At 43.6% G+C, this 16,935-nt stretch overlaps 1 protein-coding gene across 1 annotated transcript in view; it reads right to left on the bottom strand.

Moving 5' to 3' along the window:
- The window catches only part of POLA2 (DNA polymerase alpha 2, accessory subunit), a 288,530-nt gene extending 284,567 nt beyond the window's left edge, over nucleotides 1-3,963 (bottom strand). The window contains exon 1 of the mRNA XM_086938034.1: nucleotides 3,714-3,963. Coding sequence (XP_086794160.1) covers nucleotides 3,714-3,807 — 94 coding nt within the window. The 5' untranslated portion in view covers nucleotides 3,808-3,963. The remainder of the gene's footprint in view (nucleotides 1-3,713) is intronic.
- Nucleotides 3,964-16,935: the final 12,972 nt, after the last annotated feature.

The following is a 16,935-nucleotide window of genomic DNA, read 5'->3' as shown; positions in this document are numbered from 1 at the left end:
CCTCTCTTGGGGGTCTGTTTCTGAGCCCTAACCGGCCACTGTCTTCCAGTGCACTGGGAGCTTATGTCTGCTGCTTCCCGGGCCCGGTCTATGTCTCCAACCCCGCTCCACTTTTGGGGCCCTGTGCCCGTCCATCTGCTCCTGCGCACACTGGCCCCTACCGTCCAGCAGCCGCAGAGACAGGGCAGTTCTCTGTCTATCTCTGTGTCAGCCCCGCAGCTCTACTTCTGGGGCAGCGGCATCACGTTTCCAGATCACAGAGTCGGGGAGCTGGAGAGCAGAGACCCGTGTTTAGGGATTTAATGTCTTCTTGTCCGTCGGACAAAATAGACATTAAATCTTCTTGCCTATTTTAACAATCTACATGGTTCGGGCGTCGGGCGATATGATTCTCCCCCCCCCCCCCCCTGTAAGTGTGTGCAGGTGACAGTGCACAACATGTGTCCAGTATGTTCCACACAAGTTTTTTGGCTCTGCAGGAAAAGTGTCCAACAGGGAAAAGATTCTATGTAGTAGATACTAAGTTTTGTAAGAACCTTGAGCTATTAGACAGAATCATCTCAGCATGACAATTTCTACATTACATACTAATCTATGAGCTTGTGCTTGTTTTGCTTCAGAAGATGGGCTATCTGTAATGTTTTCACCACAGTATAAAGGCTGCAAGTAGTATGATCTTTAGCAGCAGAAGACATTGGCTTTTTCAAGCAAATATTGCCTTTTTGACAACTGCTGCATAGAGTGTACACGCTTCTTAGGAGATATCTTTACTACTCTTTGTTTATTTCTTAAGACAGTCTCTCTGTCTACAAACAGCGCGGTAAAGAGTAAACTCTCTCGAAAGAGTAAATACTGTTTACATAACTAACTTTGCTGCTCATATCAACTTCATTTCTCAATGTACGTTTGGTGACTAGGAGGGGTTTGATATAGATAAAAGCTATCTATAGTAGGGCATTAATTTTGAAACAGATATTGACTATATTAAGAAACTGGGTTTTCATTAAAGAGTTGTATGCGTATTGAATACTATGTGAAATAAGGATTTCCCAACTGTGATTGATGTTCATTTGAACTATCATCGCGTTGTTCCTACAAATCTATATAGAATCTGCATGTTTAGACAACATAAACTAAGGTATTGATGTCCAGGCACCCCCCCCCCCAGGCCACCCCCCACCCCCCCAGGATAGAGTCAACCCCATTACCTGATGTAGGAGGACCCAGTCTTGATCTAAAGATGAACACCTGCAAGGGAAGGCAGACCACTGTGTGCTGGAGTGTCTGCATGTAGGGACCTTAGCGTCTCGTGCCAACGTGCCAGCATGGAAGTCTTTATACTCTAGTTTGTCCAGTAAAGATGTAGTCCTTATATACCCGAAAGATACCCTCAGGGGTTCTACCTAGAAGTGTACTATGGGCAGGTCAGGCAAGGATGACAACAGAGGTGACCCTTACACAGACTTATTATGCAGAAGAGGGTAATCTGGCTGTGATAATACATGAGGCTAGTTTTTGGAGAAAACCACAGGACAGCCCTAGGCAAAACTAGGTAAAAAGTAAGCTCCAAACCTGTTATGTAGAACAATGGTAGGAAAGATTTAGGTAAAAGGTTGCGTAACAACCTAGGCCTATATTGGGGTACATCGAATTCATAACACTAGGCTACCTGTGAAGTGTATGTTATAGGGTCAATGCACATAACACATGTTCGCTAAACCTAAGGGAGTTTTGATGGCATTAATGATGCTTCATGTTATTCTGAGCTATTTTGTTTTTACTTTCAGGCCTCAAATGCCATACTAGTTTACAGCGTGACGTGTACAATAGAAGCTTGGATGAGGTCATTCCTGATGTTATAAATGTCATAGAACATGTCATGAGTGATGTAATATGTGAGGTCATAAGCAGTGTATGACAGGGCACAAGTTATAGTTTGCTCTGCTAACTAGATTGGGTGACTCTGTTTTTTTTGGTTAAAACGTTAATGATTTATATATATATATATATATATATATATATATATATATATATATATATATATATATATATGTCCTTCTCAAATCGAAATCTCTGTAGTGTACACCATTTGCTATATATATTGTTTTTCTGTAAAGCGACATAGAATTATAAGCCATCAAATTGGCCATGTTACATTTTTGCTATCAAATTATGCGTGGGGGCACCCAGGACCCTTAAAGTGCCTCTCTAAACATGAACGCCAGCATTTAGGAGATATGCTAAAGTATTAAGCTTTGCCTGCTTAAACATTACAGTAAAGATAGCTTTCTGCTAAAATACACCCCTAGATACCGCCTAGTTCCAATACTGAACTGGACTGATGCTTGCCTCTCCCTAAATACAGCAGGGAGCTCATTGTTATACATTCAATATTGTTCAACTTCTTATTTAACTTTCAACTATAGACACCAATTGATATATCCTTAGATAGTTATCCAAAATGTTAACATGAATTAACATTCACCAGTTTGCCAATATGCAAAAAGGGATCCACAGTGTTTAAAGTCTGGATATGCTTTTCACATAGCAATTCCTAAATTACTCAATCACGTTTTTATTGAGTTATTATGAACCCTCGAAACCACAGCTCAGAATGTCCTGCTTCTTATTGTACTAATTGCTCCAATTGCCAACTTTCACTCTTTTCCAACAAAGGCCACTTTAGCCACACTGTGGTTACTACACAAGTCAGCTTTAAAACAAGATTGTTCCTTATTAGTTGCGCATTTTTCAAACTTACCACCAATAGAGTCTTGTGCTTTATAGCAAAGTGAACTAGTTCAAATCAGTGACCCCATAACACCGCTCAAACTTTGAAAGGAGTTATTCACTGCCTTAACTGGATGTACATTATTTACAGGACCATCACTAAGTAACAGACTCTCGAGCAAGTACAGCCACTAAGAGGCCCCAAACTATGTGTATTACTTTTAGCCAGACTAGGATTTTCATATAATACTACCTGTGTGTTTTACATGTATTTATGTCTAACCTTACAATGTGAGAAAGCAAAAGATCTTGACCATATTGCAGTGTGGGTGAACACAATTTGGAATAAATCCTGTTCACACTTACATTTCAGAGTTAATGAATTCATTACAAAAAGGGTTAAAGCTGTCACACATGGCATAGGGGGTCACTTGGCAGTTATGCCGGCAGACCTCAGACATAGCTTGAGTACAGCTTCTTCCATCACACCCAGGCCACATGGTCCATAAGTCTCGTCGCTCACTTTCCATACCTAACCGCAACTCCTTCCCTTGGCTGTCTTATTCATCGTTTCCTCTTCTGACATTCTAATACATACAATGGACACTTTCTCAACTTTACGTCATTTATCCCTCTCTCACGTCCCTGATATATCACTAACTCTCATCGGCCATACCCTCACTGACTCGTTAGCTACTTCCTTTCAAATCAACTTTCCCTTCGTAAGTGGTTCACTCACTCATTCCCCCTCATTCATTCAGTCACAAAGCCTTTAGATTTTTGGACGCTGGGTCTGTTTTTTATATAACGAGGGGGTTTCTAAGCCGCAAAATGTTGTTACTGTTTAATTACAAAAGGCATTGGCGCACAATCCACCCTTACAGCTTTACAATATTAAGATTAGTTGTTTTTACGCTATCGATCTACGTTTCTAGGAATGCCTATTCATGCTCTAAGCCAGCCAACTCCCGACCGTAACTCACTCCTCTCAGGCACTGCATCATCTTCGTTATATTCCAGTCCGAAAGTTTCAAGCTCCAGGTCCAAGGTTTCCCTACTGACACCCTTCGCGGCCATGGTGACAGCTACCCTTCTCGTAACACAGCCACTAGACTGAGCTTCCCGCGCGCCAACAACACAGAGAAAGGACGGATCGGCCAAAGCGCAGCCATCGACACAGAAGAAGGAAGAAAACTTTAACTCTCAAGACGTAAGAGCTAATTTGGCAGCCATGCTGCAATAGCAGCACCAAATTGCTTTAATGATAATAGGTCACGTGTAAAGCAGTTCTTATTCAGGTGTTGCCTAGACAGCGCTGTCTCTTTGAGAATATTTATTTTCTATCTGTGGGCTTAGAGAACGCTCATTGATTACCATTGTTTGGCTTCATTGTCACGCTCTTTTGTTTGCTTATTATTAGTTGCTGTAGGCTTGCCTCCTCTTTGTGTGTTTGTCCATCCCCTGGAGTAAAGGCCCATTACTTGCGTCCTTCCTCTTGTTTTTCTTTTTATTTGCTTGTGTTTTTTAGGCTCTATATTGTAAATAAGGTAGTCCTTAGAGACCAGATGATGAGTAGATTAATATTGTAGATTTATTGTTAAGATAATCACATCAGTAAATCACAGGAAGATGGTGAGTCCATATGTTGCCCCACCAGGAGCAGCCTCTGCCCTGCTCAGCCTGCACACACCAACTGACACTCACAGATCACCAAGCACCCAACATTACACGACATCATCATACATCAAACATTCTAGAGATCTTCAGGCACACCAACATACACACTGGCTGAGCAGTAGAGAAGGGAACCATAGAGAAGGGAAATGCAACAATAGATTATAACACATCCCCCTCCCTAAGGAAACCAAACACAATGAAGGATGATAAAAGATGCATGAAGATACACTGAGCAATTGAATATAGTACATATGACAATTCAGAATGCCAATCTAATCACAAACCTTGCATCACAATAAAAGAGTTCCCGAGAAGTATAAGACTAGACAGTATAGAAATAATCAAGCCAACATACGTAAGTAAAACCAGAAAATCCTAAAAAGACTAACAACTAGGTAAAGCCCAAAATTTCTTCAACACCAACATATAAAAAGTAAGAACCAAAGAAAACACACGAGAAAGTGTCAACTGGAACACAGTCTGAACTAGGATTGCACATAAAGAAAGTACAGGAAAGACCATCCGCCCATAAACCAAACAGTGAGCGTACACGCAGAAAACTTCATGTGGAAGTACATACACTACGCAGACCAAACAACAAAAGCCAACAGGAAAACCATTCACCCACAACAAGCAGTGAGCATACACGCAGAAAACTTCACGTGAAAGTACTTACTCTACGCAGACCAAAACACAATATCTAAAAGGAAAACCATACACCCACAACAAACAGTGAGCGTACACGCAGAAAACTTCACGTGGAAGTACTTACACTACGCAGACCAAATCACAATATCCAATAAGAAAGCAATACACCCACAACAAACAGTGAGCGTACACGCAGAAAACTTCACGTGGAAGTACTTACACTACGCAGACCAAATCACAATATCCAATAGGAAAACAATACACCCACAACAAACAGTGAGCGTACACGCAGAAAACTTCACATGGAAGTACTTACACTACGCAGACCAAATCACAATATCCAAATAGGAAAAAACATTCACCCACAACAAACAGTGAGTGTAAACGTAGAGAAGTTCATGTGAAAATGTCATCTCATACGCAGTCCAAAGCACAAAACAATCTTTCACCCAAATCAAAAAAGAAGTAGAATGGTAAACAGGGCAACCCAAAACAGAACACAGATAAAAGCAACCCACACTCTCCTCCTCCCTTCCTATAAATACAAAAAAACATACAGAGATGACCCTCGTACAATAGTAACATGCCCTAAAAATAATGTTGTGAACACCTAGATGTAAATAGGATAAAGTCACAGTAACACAACAAACTAAAACAATAAACGTGGTCACCGTAGACTACCTTTGATGAGCGATTTCTCACCCGAAAATACATGTAGCTTCTCACCCAAAGTCCAGAAAGAATCTGCCAGATCCAGTGTATCCAATGCAGCAGTACCACAGTCGCAGTGATGACAGCCAAGTTTCAATTAACCACATGCGAGGGATCAGCACCAACAAGGATACAACAAACCCACCCTGGATTAGAAAGGTGAAACGCTGCATCCCTTGAAAAGATCGAATGATGAGGAGTCTGGGCATCAAGAATGAACGTGGAACATCAAACAACCCAAAGTCCATCGAAAACCAATCTCCAACGTCGTGTTTCAAAGCAAAACAAAGAAATCCATCCCAAAGTGCTAAGATGGCCGCCACAGCGTCGTTAAGCGTCATTTTCTGAAGGAAATAGGCCACGTTGAGCATGACGCAGGTTACACTGCTGACTTCCGACGTCACAGGGGTCACCTTCACCAGTACGCCGGAGAATTCGAACAACGTCATCAGAAGGACACAGCAGAGGAACAGAGAGGAGCTCCGCTGGCCAACCGTCACCGACTCCACAACAGTGAGTTAATGCAGTTAAACGTCCTCTCGCCAAGAAATTAGAGACCAGCTGCGCAGCGAGAACACAAAATACACTGAAATGAGACCGGAGTCAACTCGTGACGCTGAAATGAGACCCGGAGTGAACTTGTGACACTGTGTCCGCACACACTCTCTCTGATCAACTGTAAAGCTAAACGGTGCGCAGACATCGATCTCCACTCGAACTCCACTTGCTCTGCCTTTAGTAGTGTAAAACTGATGTCCTAGGCACGCTCCTATAGATTAAGGTCAAGAACCAAGGAGCATTAAATCAACCAACAGCCAATCCAAATTAACAGCACGGACATCACAAAGGTGTGAACTCCTTAGGAAATTGATGTCCAAATAACCACAGTAACAGCACCAATGTCCAAAATCCTTCACCAACACGTAGTTCTTTTTACCTCGTCGCCAGTATTGTAAATAAGGTAGTCCTTAGAGACCAGATGATGAGTAGATTAATATTGTAGATTTATTGTTAAGATAATCACATCAGTAAATCACAGGAAGATGGTAAGTCCATATGTTGCCCCACCAGGAGCAGCCTCTGCCCTGCTCAGCCTGCACACACCAACTGACACTCACAGATCACCAAGCACCCAACATTCCACGACATCATCATACATCAAACATTCTAGAGATCTTCAGGCACACCAACATACACACTGGCTGAGCAGTAGAGAAGGGAACCATAGAGAAGGGAAATGCAACAATAGATTATAACACTATACTTTTTTCTTTGTTTATAAACTGTCTACCAGGGTACGTACTTTTCAGCTGGCTCCCTCATATACTTCCACTAGTCCAGCCAAGTTTCCCAGGTCTATGTGTGATGAGGTGATCCAGGCAAGGTTATTTTCTTTGAATTCTTGGAGTTGTTGTCTTGTTTATTCTATTATAAAACAGGACGTACAACTCCTAGAATAAAATAAAACAAGCATTTTCACTGCAATGGGTCCCGCAATTGTGAGATTTTGAGGGCATTGTAAATGACAATGCCTTGTATCTGTGTTTAAAAAACCTGCAATAATAAAATACATTGTCATTAACAAAGTTAATAGCTCAAAATCTCGCAATTGCGAGACCTATTGCATTGCAAATGCTTATCTCTTAAATGCTGCGAAGTTTGCTCCATTCTGATGCCCTGCCATTCTCCAAGTGCTCCTTCTTTCAAGACTGTGGTAATGCAATTGAATAACACATGAACTTTAACAATCAACTTTGCACTATTCTCGCAGTTTCTCTCTCACTGTGTGATGCTTAACACACATACTACATGCCTGTCCATAACAAGGAAAAGTCTGTAGAACTAATACTGATTTTTAACACACTCTAACACTCCAACCACCACTGACCTTTCTTCCTCTGACCATGCCATGATGAACATATCAGTATATCAGTCTCCATGTATTCTACTCCTCCCTCAACAGTGGGTGGCAGACATACTTGTCTAAAAGGAATTCTATGTCAGGACAGGAGGCTCCGATTATGCTTTCTCATTTCTTTAATAGAAAGGCTCAGCAGCCAATAAAACAGTAAAAAACCACAGTACCCATGAACACCAGGGTAACAACCATAGAGACCATAGTATAAAAGGCCATGTAGTCTCTTTTCCTCTTTCTTTGCTGCTCAGCAGCCAGTTAAGTGCTTTTTGCTTCTTATCAACTGTTATATGTGCATTTAATACTTGTATGTTCCTTATATGCTGTGGTTTGCTTAGCGCTTCTACTCGAGCTTCTCTTTGCATCTTATCAGCTGTTATATGCGCATTTCATGCTTGGGTAATTACTTTTGGGCTGTTTGTTGCTTAGCGCTTCAACTCGCGCTTCTCTCGCGTCTACGGCGCTTTGATTACCTTTGCGGCTTGCCTTTCATTGCTGCGTTGTTTATTTCGCCGCTTCTGTGTGCATTTCGTCTGGGAGCATGGGCGCACCTCCCTTTAGACCAGGTGCTTTTTGCCCGCGTCTCTTTTTGGTTGTGGAGCGGGAGACCGGGGTTAGAAGGCTCGCGCGCTGGGTGCGCGGCGGCCTTTTTTCTGGCTTTGTTTGTGTATTTACACAACACCGGTGCTAGAGCGCGCAGTTTTCCCCAGGTCACCCGGGTTACAAATTCTTTAACACGCACTGGGCCCTTGGCGTGAAGAACACACTAATTTTGTTTGGGTGAAACTGGGTGAGGATTTCTCCTCCTGCACGCTGCTAAGAGTAATCAGGTTTGGTTTACCTCTGCTTACCATGCACCCGACTTACCACAGGCGCAACTCCTTGACGGACCTGGAGCTATTTAAGGAAAAAGTAGACAGGCCTAACATTCAATAAACTTAAAACCAGTAAAATACTTTCCACAATTCTGTAAAATGACCACAGACACCTGATGAAGTCAACAAAACTTTATATAAGAATTCAAAGAGAAGATGCCAAGATAATAAGCGATACACAGAGTAATATATCAAACATTAAAATCAACACCAATAGGTAACTTTGTATTAAAATTAAGACCATTAGGATATATGGGGAACTAAAGGTAGACGTTTTAGAACACAACTAGTCACTGCAATTTTTACTAGAACGTAGGATTTGGGATGAGACCTAGGACATGTACTTAACCTAAGTATTTAAGCTATTCTTGCTAAATTCACTGCAAACCACTAAAGGAAAGGGGAAAAAACGGGAACATGCTATGGTTTCATAAAATCACTGAGTTCCTAAAGGATGGGGGGAGAGAAGGAACCAACTAAAATCCAGACACATATACTGCAATGGCAATTGAGTAATAATACAGGTAAGAATGCTTTTACCAGATCAGAAAAAGAAAGAGAGAGAGAGAGAGAGAGAGAGACACGTAAACCCACAATCTATATTTACCTAGTTCAGATTGAAGACCAACCCTGGCCACGGGTCAGTTGAGAAGACGGGGACAGGGACCCTCAGAAAGGAATGCCAGAATGCGAGCAGGTACAGCTCACGGACAGTAAGGACAGGATACCCCTCAGGTTCGGGTCAAGGACTGGGCCTCCCAGAGTACGACCAACACCCACAGCTTCGGACAGCAACGCCTGCGTTACCCCCTCCTGCAAGTAATCCGCCAGAAACCCCGATTGGATTTTCGAATTCCCCAGCAAAGTGCTTCGCCAGCACTTAGGATTTTCCACCCCTTAGGAGATTGTGGAAAGTATGGACAAAGTGCTCCGCAGCACTTTCAGAATGAGCACCTATTGAGATCGTAGGGTCAGTGACAGGTCTGCTACTCGGACAAGTCGGACAATTTTCCTAAGCTAAACTAGGGTAATTATACAGTTTTGGGGACCCTTAGACCACCCATTAATGTTGCAAGTGACAGTTTCCCACATTGTGATTGGTCAGGAGAGGTGGTGCGGTCTTTACCACCTCCTAGAATTCAGTTTTCACATGATTAATATTCAAATTTGAACACCCGCCCCCCAGGTTCACGTTCCCATGCATAGAATACAGCAGTACAGGATAGTTCACAATATGTAGCAACAGTATTGCTTTTTTCAAGGTAAGACTCCGTATTCCCAGTGATGTTCCCAGGCGCATTGTGCTTCAGGAGCCAGCTGGCTAGGTTTAGCTTCTGCGCAGTTGGAACTTTCTCCGGTCATGTGACGGTGCCCAGCAGAGCTTCAAGTATGGCTCCGCTCATGAGTACCCCAGCCCATAAAGACGCGGTACATGAAAAGTAAGCGAAGACAAATTAGAATCATACATAAAATGATCGCACTGTATACCATGATAAGAGATAACCAACCCTTACTTATAATAACTATAGCATTTAAGGATTAATGCGAAAGAATAGATAGGCTAAAAGCTGCTGCAGTAAGCAGAGAGCGTGGTGAGAGACAAGCGGCCATATTTAGCATCAATGCGCATGAGCACAGAATCCCTCCAGAATGCGAGTGCGTCACATCACATGGGTATGACCGACGCATGCGCAGACTGAATTGCGGCAAAGCAGCCATTTTCAGTGCAAGCTTCGTTAGTACGTGAAAAGACAAACAAGCAAGCATCCTAGGGACACCCGCGTGTAGGGGAAAACACTTTACAAATGACGAACAATCGTGTTAATATTATTATGCAATTTAGACAAGGGTTTTGCATACGAGCAAGGCGCTATACGTGCGAATCCTTGCTCCATCAATCCCCTCTTTGATGATATTTACTATCATCACTACATGAAGGAAACAGATGCCAACTTTTCTCATTCATTCATATCGTCCATTTCAATTTCAATAAACTTATTGTTTAGTTTTCTTTCAGCTTCCCTATGAGAGTGGTGATTTTTCGCCTTTTTATAAATTGCACTCTTCAGCTCCTCTAATTCTAATTCAGCAATGTTTCTTTTCACCCCCCTCGGATTGACTGTATATTTCTTTTTACACTTTTGACATTTGCAGCAGATAAAAATGATCAATACAATCACACCTATTATGACTATTGGCATCAGTATTTTCCACAAAATATTTCTACCTAGATTAGTAAACCAACTACCTATAGAGGAGAGACCTCCAGTCAGTCTCGTCCAGGCACTGTCAACCTCCAATGGTTTGAGTTCCTTTTCCAAATTAGTTATGTTCCTCACATATTGTTTTAATTCGATACTCTTATCAGGAATGTAGGTGCAACAATGATGCGCTCTCAGCATTCTACAGACTCCGCCCTCTTTTGCTAATAGGGTGTCAAGGGCAAGACGGTTTTGTAAAACCATTGATCTGATCGCAACCATTTCAGTATTGACCAGCAGAAAACCAGCAGCAGTGTCCGTTGATAACCGGTCCACTACTGTAGACAATTTGCAGATTCTATGGGTGTTCAGAACTACCCCCATTCCAGGTATCAGTGCACTAAAAATATCACCTACAATTTCGCCTACACTTTCGCGTCTACTACGCACTAAGCCATTAGTTTCATCATCGCTTCCAGCTGCATTGTTCACATGGTATATTTTCGGGAAAACAATGCCAAAGTAGCAGCTTCCATACCAGTGATCCGGCAATTTGAAATAAGCCTTGTTCCCACATATATAATATATTCCGGGAAACAAAGGTTCTGACCCATTTTTGAAACCCCAACCTCCAATTACCTTATAATTATGTTCACACTCGCTGGAACCGATGAATACATTGTTATAGTACTCTGTCCTTTCCCTATGGATACAAAGTTTCCCCTTTCCTTCAAAATCCAGCAACAAGGCAGGACTGGCTTCGCCTTCTGAGGTGTTATCCATGTGCTCAGCCCACCTAGGAACTCTTTCCTTCTCGTCATTTGCCTTCTTCTGAAACTTTTCTCTCCTTCTGTCTGCCATCTTTATAAACATCTTTTCCTGCTCTTGCAGTGAACAGGTCAGATTGTCTTCTTTTGCTTGATCTAAGTCTATGTTACCTATAGTCAGGAAATATTCTCCCATATAGCGGGTCACGTCACTTGTAGTATGTACACGGTTCAAATGTTTTCTAATAGGAAGTTCAGAAAATACTACGTCATCATTCGAATAATAGTACTGCAAGGTGCTTCTATAGAACAAGCTAGCTAATATACTACAGGATATTCCATAGGTCAAAGGTAGATGGTGGTATGTCACGCCTTCAGCCACTGAGGTTGGTAGCTTCATACAGACATAACAGTCCTCTATTTCCATAGCCTCTACGTAATGCACTAACAAGTTAGCAAAAACATTTAAATGCGTCCTGTTCTTCATTTTGTGAAAATGTAGTCCATCCTCATCTGGTGCTTCTAAGTCAGGTCGTGTGTGTGTCAGTCCTACTCTTTTGTCGCGTCTTTCTAGTCTTCGTGGTGTTTCTGCAGTCGGTACAACCCCTACATCTACTGCTTCGGGTTCAGTAGGGGACAGGTTAGGATTCTTACTTATCATAAAAGGTAGAAAAACTGTTAGTCCTATCCACATTACTATTAGCATAGCTACACTACACAAGCATATCTTACAACAGGTTTTGAGACACCCACAGCGGGATCTCCCAGAGACACTCGGATCAGACATTTTTAGCTTACAGGTGGCTTTTGCTACCCCTCTTCGTTTCTTTGCACCAAAGGCTCACTTCAGGGCTCGCTTAAGGAGGGTCTTCGTCCGAACTCCGATCAGCAATGGACTCGTTGTCACTGTTGCCACTGTGGTGAGGCTCGTCAATCTCTTCCAACACAAGGTACGTCCACTCAGGGCTCCGATACAGTCGGTTCTGTTTCTTTATTCTGTCGCTCTTTCTCAGCGATTTGCCTTGGGCTGCATTCCTTTCACTTAAAGCCCTTTTTCGGTCTTTATCGTTTTCTTCGACTGTCTTTAGTCTGAGCCTTAGTCTCTTGACGTACCGAGGTGTACTTCTTCCTCTGTGCCTCCCAGTGGTTGAGGAGACTTCTCCTTCTTCGTGCACTCTTTTCTCTTTTTGTTGTGGCACTTCTGATTCCCTACCTGTCTGACTGGTTCCAGGTCTTTCGTCTATTTCTTCTGCCTGGTCGCTAATCTGTCCCTGCTCAGATTCAAATCGCACTTTCTTTTTGTTTCTGGTTACTGTTGTTTCCGTTGTCTGAGCACTTTGATCTAGTTCTATCTGTTCCTGTTCATGCTCTTCGATCTCTTCGTTTTCTTCTGCATGAACGTCAGCTCTAATTTCTAACTGTCCCTTTCTCGGCTCCGGAGTTTCAGGAGGAGTCTCGAGATCTTGATCTGACCCTACTTGGCCTATGTCCTGATCAGGTGTGTTGTGGCTTTCGTTGACCTGACCTGCTTCTTCTATTTCTGACTCACCTGGACTATCCCACTCACTGTCTAAGTAAGAATATTTCCGGGTTCGTATTGGATCATGAACCGGTTCGTCGGCGGGATACCATTCAACGTCTCGACTTGTGCTCGGCAGTTCGATGTCAGCTAGCTCCGGACTTTCTTCCTCGGAGGTCTCTTCAGCTGTGCTGCCTTCAGCTCCAGTCGCGTTTTCTCCAGATACCCGCTTTGTGTGGCTGGCGTGGATCCACTTCGGTACACCAGCGCACTTCACAGCAGTGGTAGTGACGAGGATCACTTGTCGTCGCTTTCCCCACCTTGGTTTCAGGCAACTGCTCCGGGTGTGTTTCTTTAACACCACCCAGTCTCCTGGCTGCAGATTGTGTGCTGGAGTCTTTGGCCACTCGTCTTCTGTCTCTCCAATCTGCTGAGAGAGAGAACGCACTTGGTCACCCAGCTGCTTGCAGTATTCTAGCACCATATCATCAGAAATGCTTAGCAGTTTGTTTCCGGGTACCCATGCCTGGCGCATCACTCTTCCCATCAACACTTCATGGGGACTTAGGCCAGTCTTTCGATTCGGGATACTTCTCAAACTCATCAGCACCAGGGGTAAAGCTTTTATCCAGTTCATTTTTGTGGAATCACACATTTTGCCCAGTCTGGACTTCAGAGTGCCATTTATTTGTTCCACTACCCCAGAAGCCTCTGGGTGGTAGGCAGAGTGCAATCTTTGCTTCATTTTGAATGCTCTACAGAGTTCCAATAGGACATCGTTGGCAAAATGCCCACCTTGGTCCGTTTCGATCGTCTCTGGGATCCCATACCTAGGTATCAACTCCCTGAGCAACAATTTTGCTGTGGTGATAGCGTCATTTTTCTTAGCTGGATATGCTTCCACCCACCTGGAGAATAGACATACTATGACTAAGACATATCTATATCCTTTGCATCTGGGCATGGTTATGAAGTCTGCCTGTATTCTAACGAAGGGACCTACTGCCTTTCCAATAGTACTCTGTTTCACTACAGTCTTCTTTCCTGCATTGAATTGCTGACACACTAGGCACCTCTGGCAAAGCCTTTCCGCCTGGTCCCTGAACTTTGAATTACAGAACACTTGCTCAAACACCCGACACATCGCGTCTCTTCCCATATGTGTTGGCTCATGTATCATTCTGACCATGGGGTCGATCAAGCTATCAGGCAGTACAGGCACCCCATCCGGATTTACCACCACACCATCTTCTCGCAACTCGCATTCCTTTGCGGCCCACCTGCCTTTTTCTTGCCTGTCTGTGGCTTGTTGTATCTCTCTTAGTTCTTCCCACGTTGACACATTATCAAACAACATAAGTTGGCAGCTGGTTCCATCCCACCGGGCAATTTGTAGGGACATCTGGTGTCGGGCACAAAACTGTGCAATTTGGTCAGCGTACCTATTACCGGCAGTCACATCATCATTTCCAGATCTGTGAGCCGCACACTTGACCACAGCCAATTCTTTGGGTAATTGGATGGCTTCCAGTAAGTTATGCACTACTTTCCCATTTCCGATAGGTGTGCCAGAGGAAGTCATGAATTCTCTTTGCAACCACAATTGGCCGAAGTCATGAACAACCCCGAAACAGTACTGACTGTCTGTGTAAACAGTAATTCTTTTGTTTTTTCCCCTCTTGCATGCCCGAGTTAACGCTATAAGCTCCGCCACTTGTGCAGATTTCACCTCGCGCATGTAAGATGCCTCGACGACTCCTGTCAGCGTAACCACAGCATAGGCAGCACTCAGACTCCCACTCTCATGTCTCAAACACGAGCCATCCACAAACATTGTTTTATCCCCATCACGTAGTGCTATTTCACGAATGTCAGGACGGGGCTTGGTGCTGTATTCAGTCAGATCGATGCAATTATGTTCCCCTTCCTCATCAGAGTCCACATCCCGAGGGACGGGTAACAGTGTCGCAGGGTTTAGGACATTGCACCGGGAAATAGTTACATTTTCAGCACCAATCAAAATTCTCTCATACTTAGTCAGCCGACTAGGTGTGAGGTACTGGGTCTTAGTTCTAGTCAGTAGGATGACAACAGAGTGAGGAACATAGACAGTGACGGGATGTCCCATGACAATGTTCTCACTCTGTTCTAGACTGACGCAAGTAGCAGCAACGGCTTTTAAGCAGCCAGGCAGTCCAGCCGCCACTGGATCTAGGGTGGCCGAAAAGTAGGCGACTGGTCTCCTGACTGATCCGTGCTCCTGGGTCAGGACTGAAAGAGCACAATTTTCTCTGGTGTCACAGAACAGTTCAAAGGGTTTATTGTACTCAGGCATACCCAATGCAGGTGCGGTACATAGACAGTTTCTCAGAGTTACCCAAGCATTCATGCTCTCACTGTCCCAGTGGACGGGATCTTCCACTCCTTTCTTTGTCATATTTATCAGGGGTCGGGCTAGAGCCGCAAATCCTGCAATCCATTGCCTGCAGTAACCCACAACTCCCAAGAACATTCTCACTTCTTTCTGGGTGGTGGGCAGTTCCATGGCTTTAATTATTTTGATCCTTTCGGTAGTGACCTTCCTGATTCCCTTTTCTATCTGGTGCCCCAGATATTTTACTGAGTTTTTAAAGAATTGTAATTTGTCAGGCGACACTTTATGTCCTCCTTTTCCTAGGTGATTCAGCAAGGCAATCGTGTCAGTGACACAGTCAGACTGGGTTTTAGATGCCACTAACAGGTCATCTATGTACTGCACCAAAACAGACTCTCTCGGCAGCACTAGGGATTCAAGGCACTTTTTCAGTATCTGGTTGAAAATCGATGGACTTTCGGTGTACCCTTGAGGGACACGATTCCAGACATAGATATGGCTGTCGAATTCAAAACTGAAAAGGAATTTGCTTTCTGGGTGCAATGGGATGGAAAAGAATGCGTGGCACAGATCGATGACAGTGAACCATTCTGCATTCCAAGGAATCTGGTAGAGTATTACTGCAGGGTTGGGCACAATAGGACAGCAAGGCACAACAATTTGGTTTACCTTGCGCAAATCTTGCACCACCCGGTACTTCCCACTAGGCTTTTTGATCCCAATGATAGGCGAATTACAAGGGCTGCTCAACACTTCTTCTATTATTTCTGCTTCTAGCAGCCTCGTGATTTCAGTCGCTACTCCTGCCTTCACTTCTGCACTCATTTTGTACTGTCTGGTTTTGGGGTATACAGCATTTGTTTTTATTGCTATTTTAACTGGGTCCACATTTGCCATCAGGCCTACATCTTTTCCCGTGAAATCCCACACTTCGGGTACTACTCTTAGCTGGAGTTCCTCAGGTAAATCCTCAATTGTCAAAGGCTTGATATCAGCATCTTGTCTGACTAACATCAGTTTGTACAGGCCATCTTCATCGGGGGTCTGAATTTCTACGCCATTTGGTGTGCAGTAAATGGTGCAACGCATCTTGCACAACAAATCACGTCCCAGTAGGTTTACAGGACTGGAATCACAGACCACAAATCTGTGCATTTCCTTGAAATTTCCTATGGAAATCTCCATTGGTTCAGTTACAGGGGTACTTATTATCTGATTTGAGACTCCCACTACTTGGATTGCTTCTCCCGAGAGGGGTAGGTTAGGAACATCCACTGTTCTTACAGTAGATCTGGTAGCGCCAGTGTCCAACAGAAAGGTGACATCTCTTCCTTCAACCTTTCCTTCAATGTATGGTCCAGTCTGGTCTACCGGCAAGGAGGCGCCAAGCACGCACTCCTCATCCTCCCCTCTCAGGCCCCGTCAATCTTGATCCTCACAAAGGAAGGTATCACTTAGCAAGTACTGCGGGATGACTGCATTTCTTTCACTCTCAACCTCCCATACTTCCGCCCTCTC

This window comes from Lissotriton vulgaris, chromosome 9 (assembly GCF_964263255.1).
Source record: "Lissotriton vulgaris chromosome 9, aLisVul1.2, whole genome shotgun sequence".
Lineage (NCBI taxonomy): Eukaryota > Metazoa > Chordata > Amphibia > Caudata > Salamandridae > Lissotriton > Lissotriton vulgaris.
Note: the sequence above shows the minus strand (reverse complement) of the source record. Positions and strands in the feature narration are given on the sequence as shown.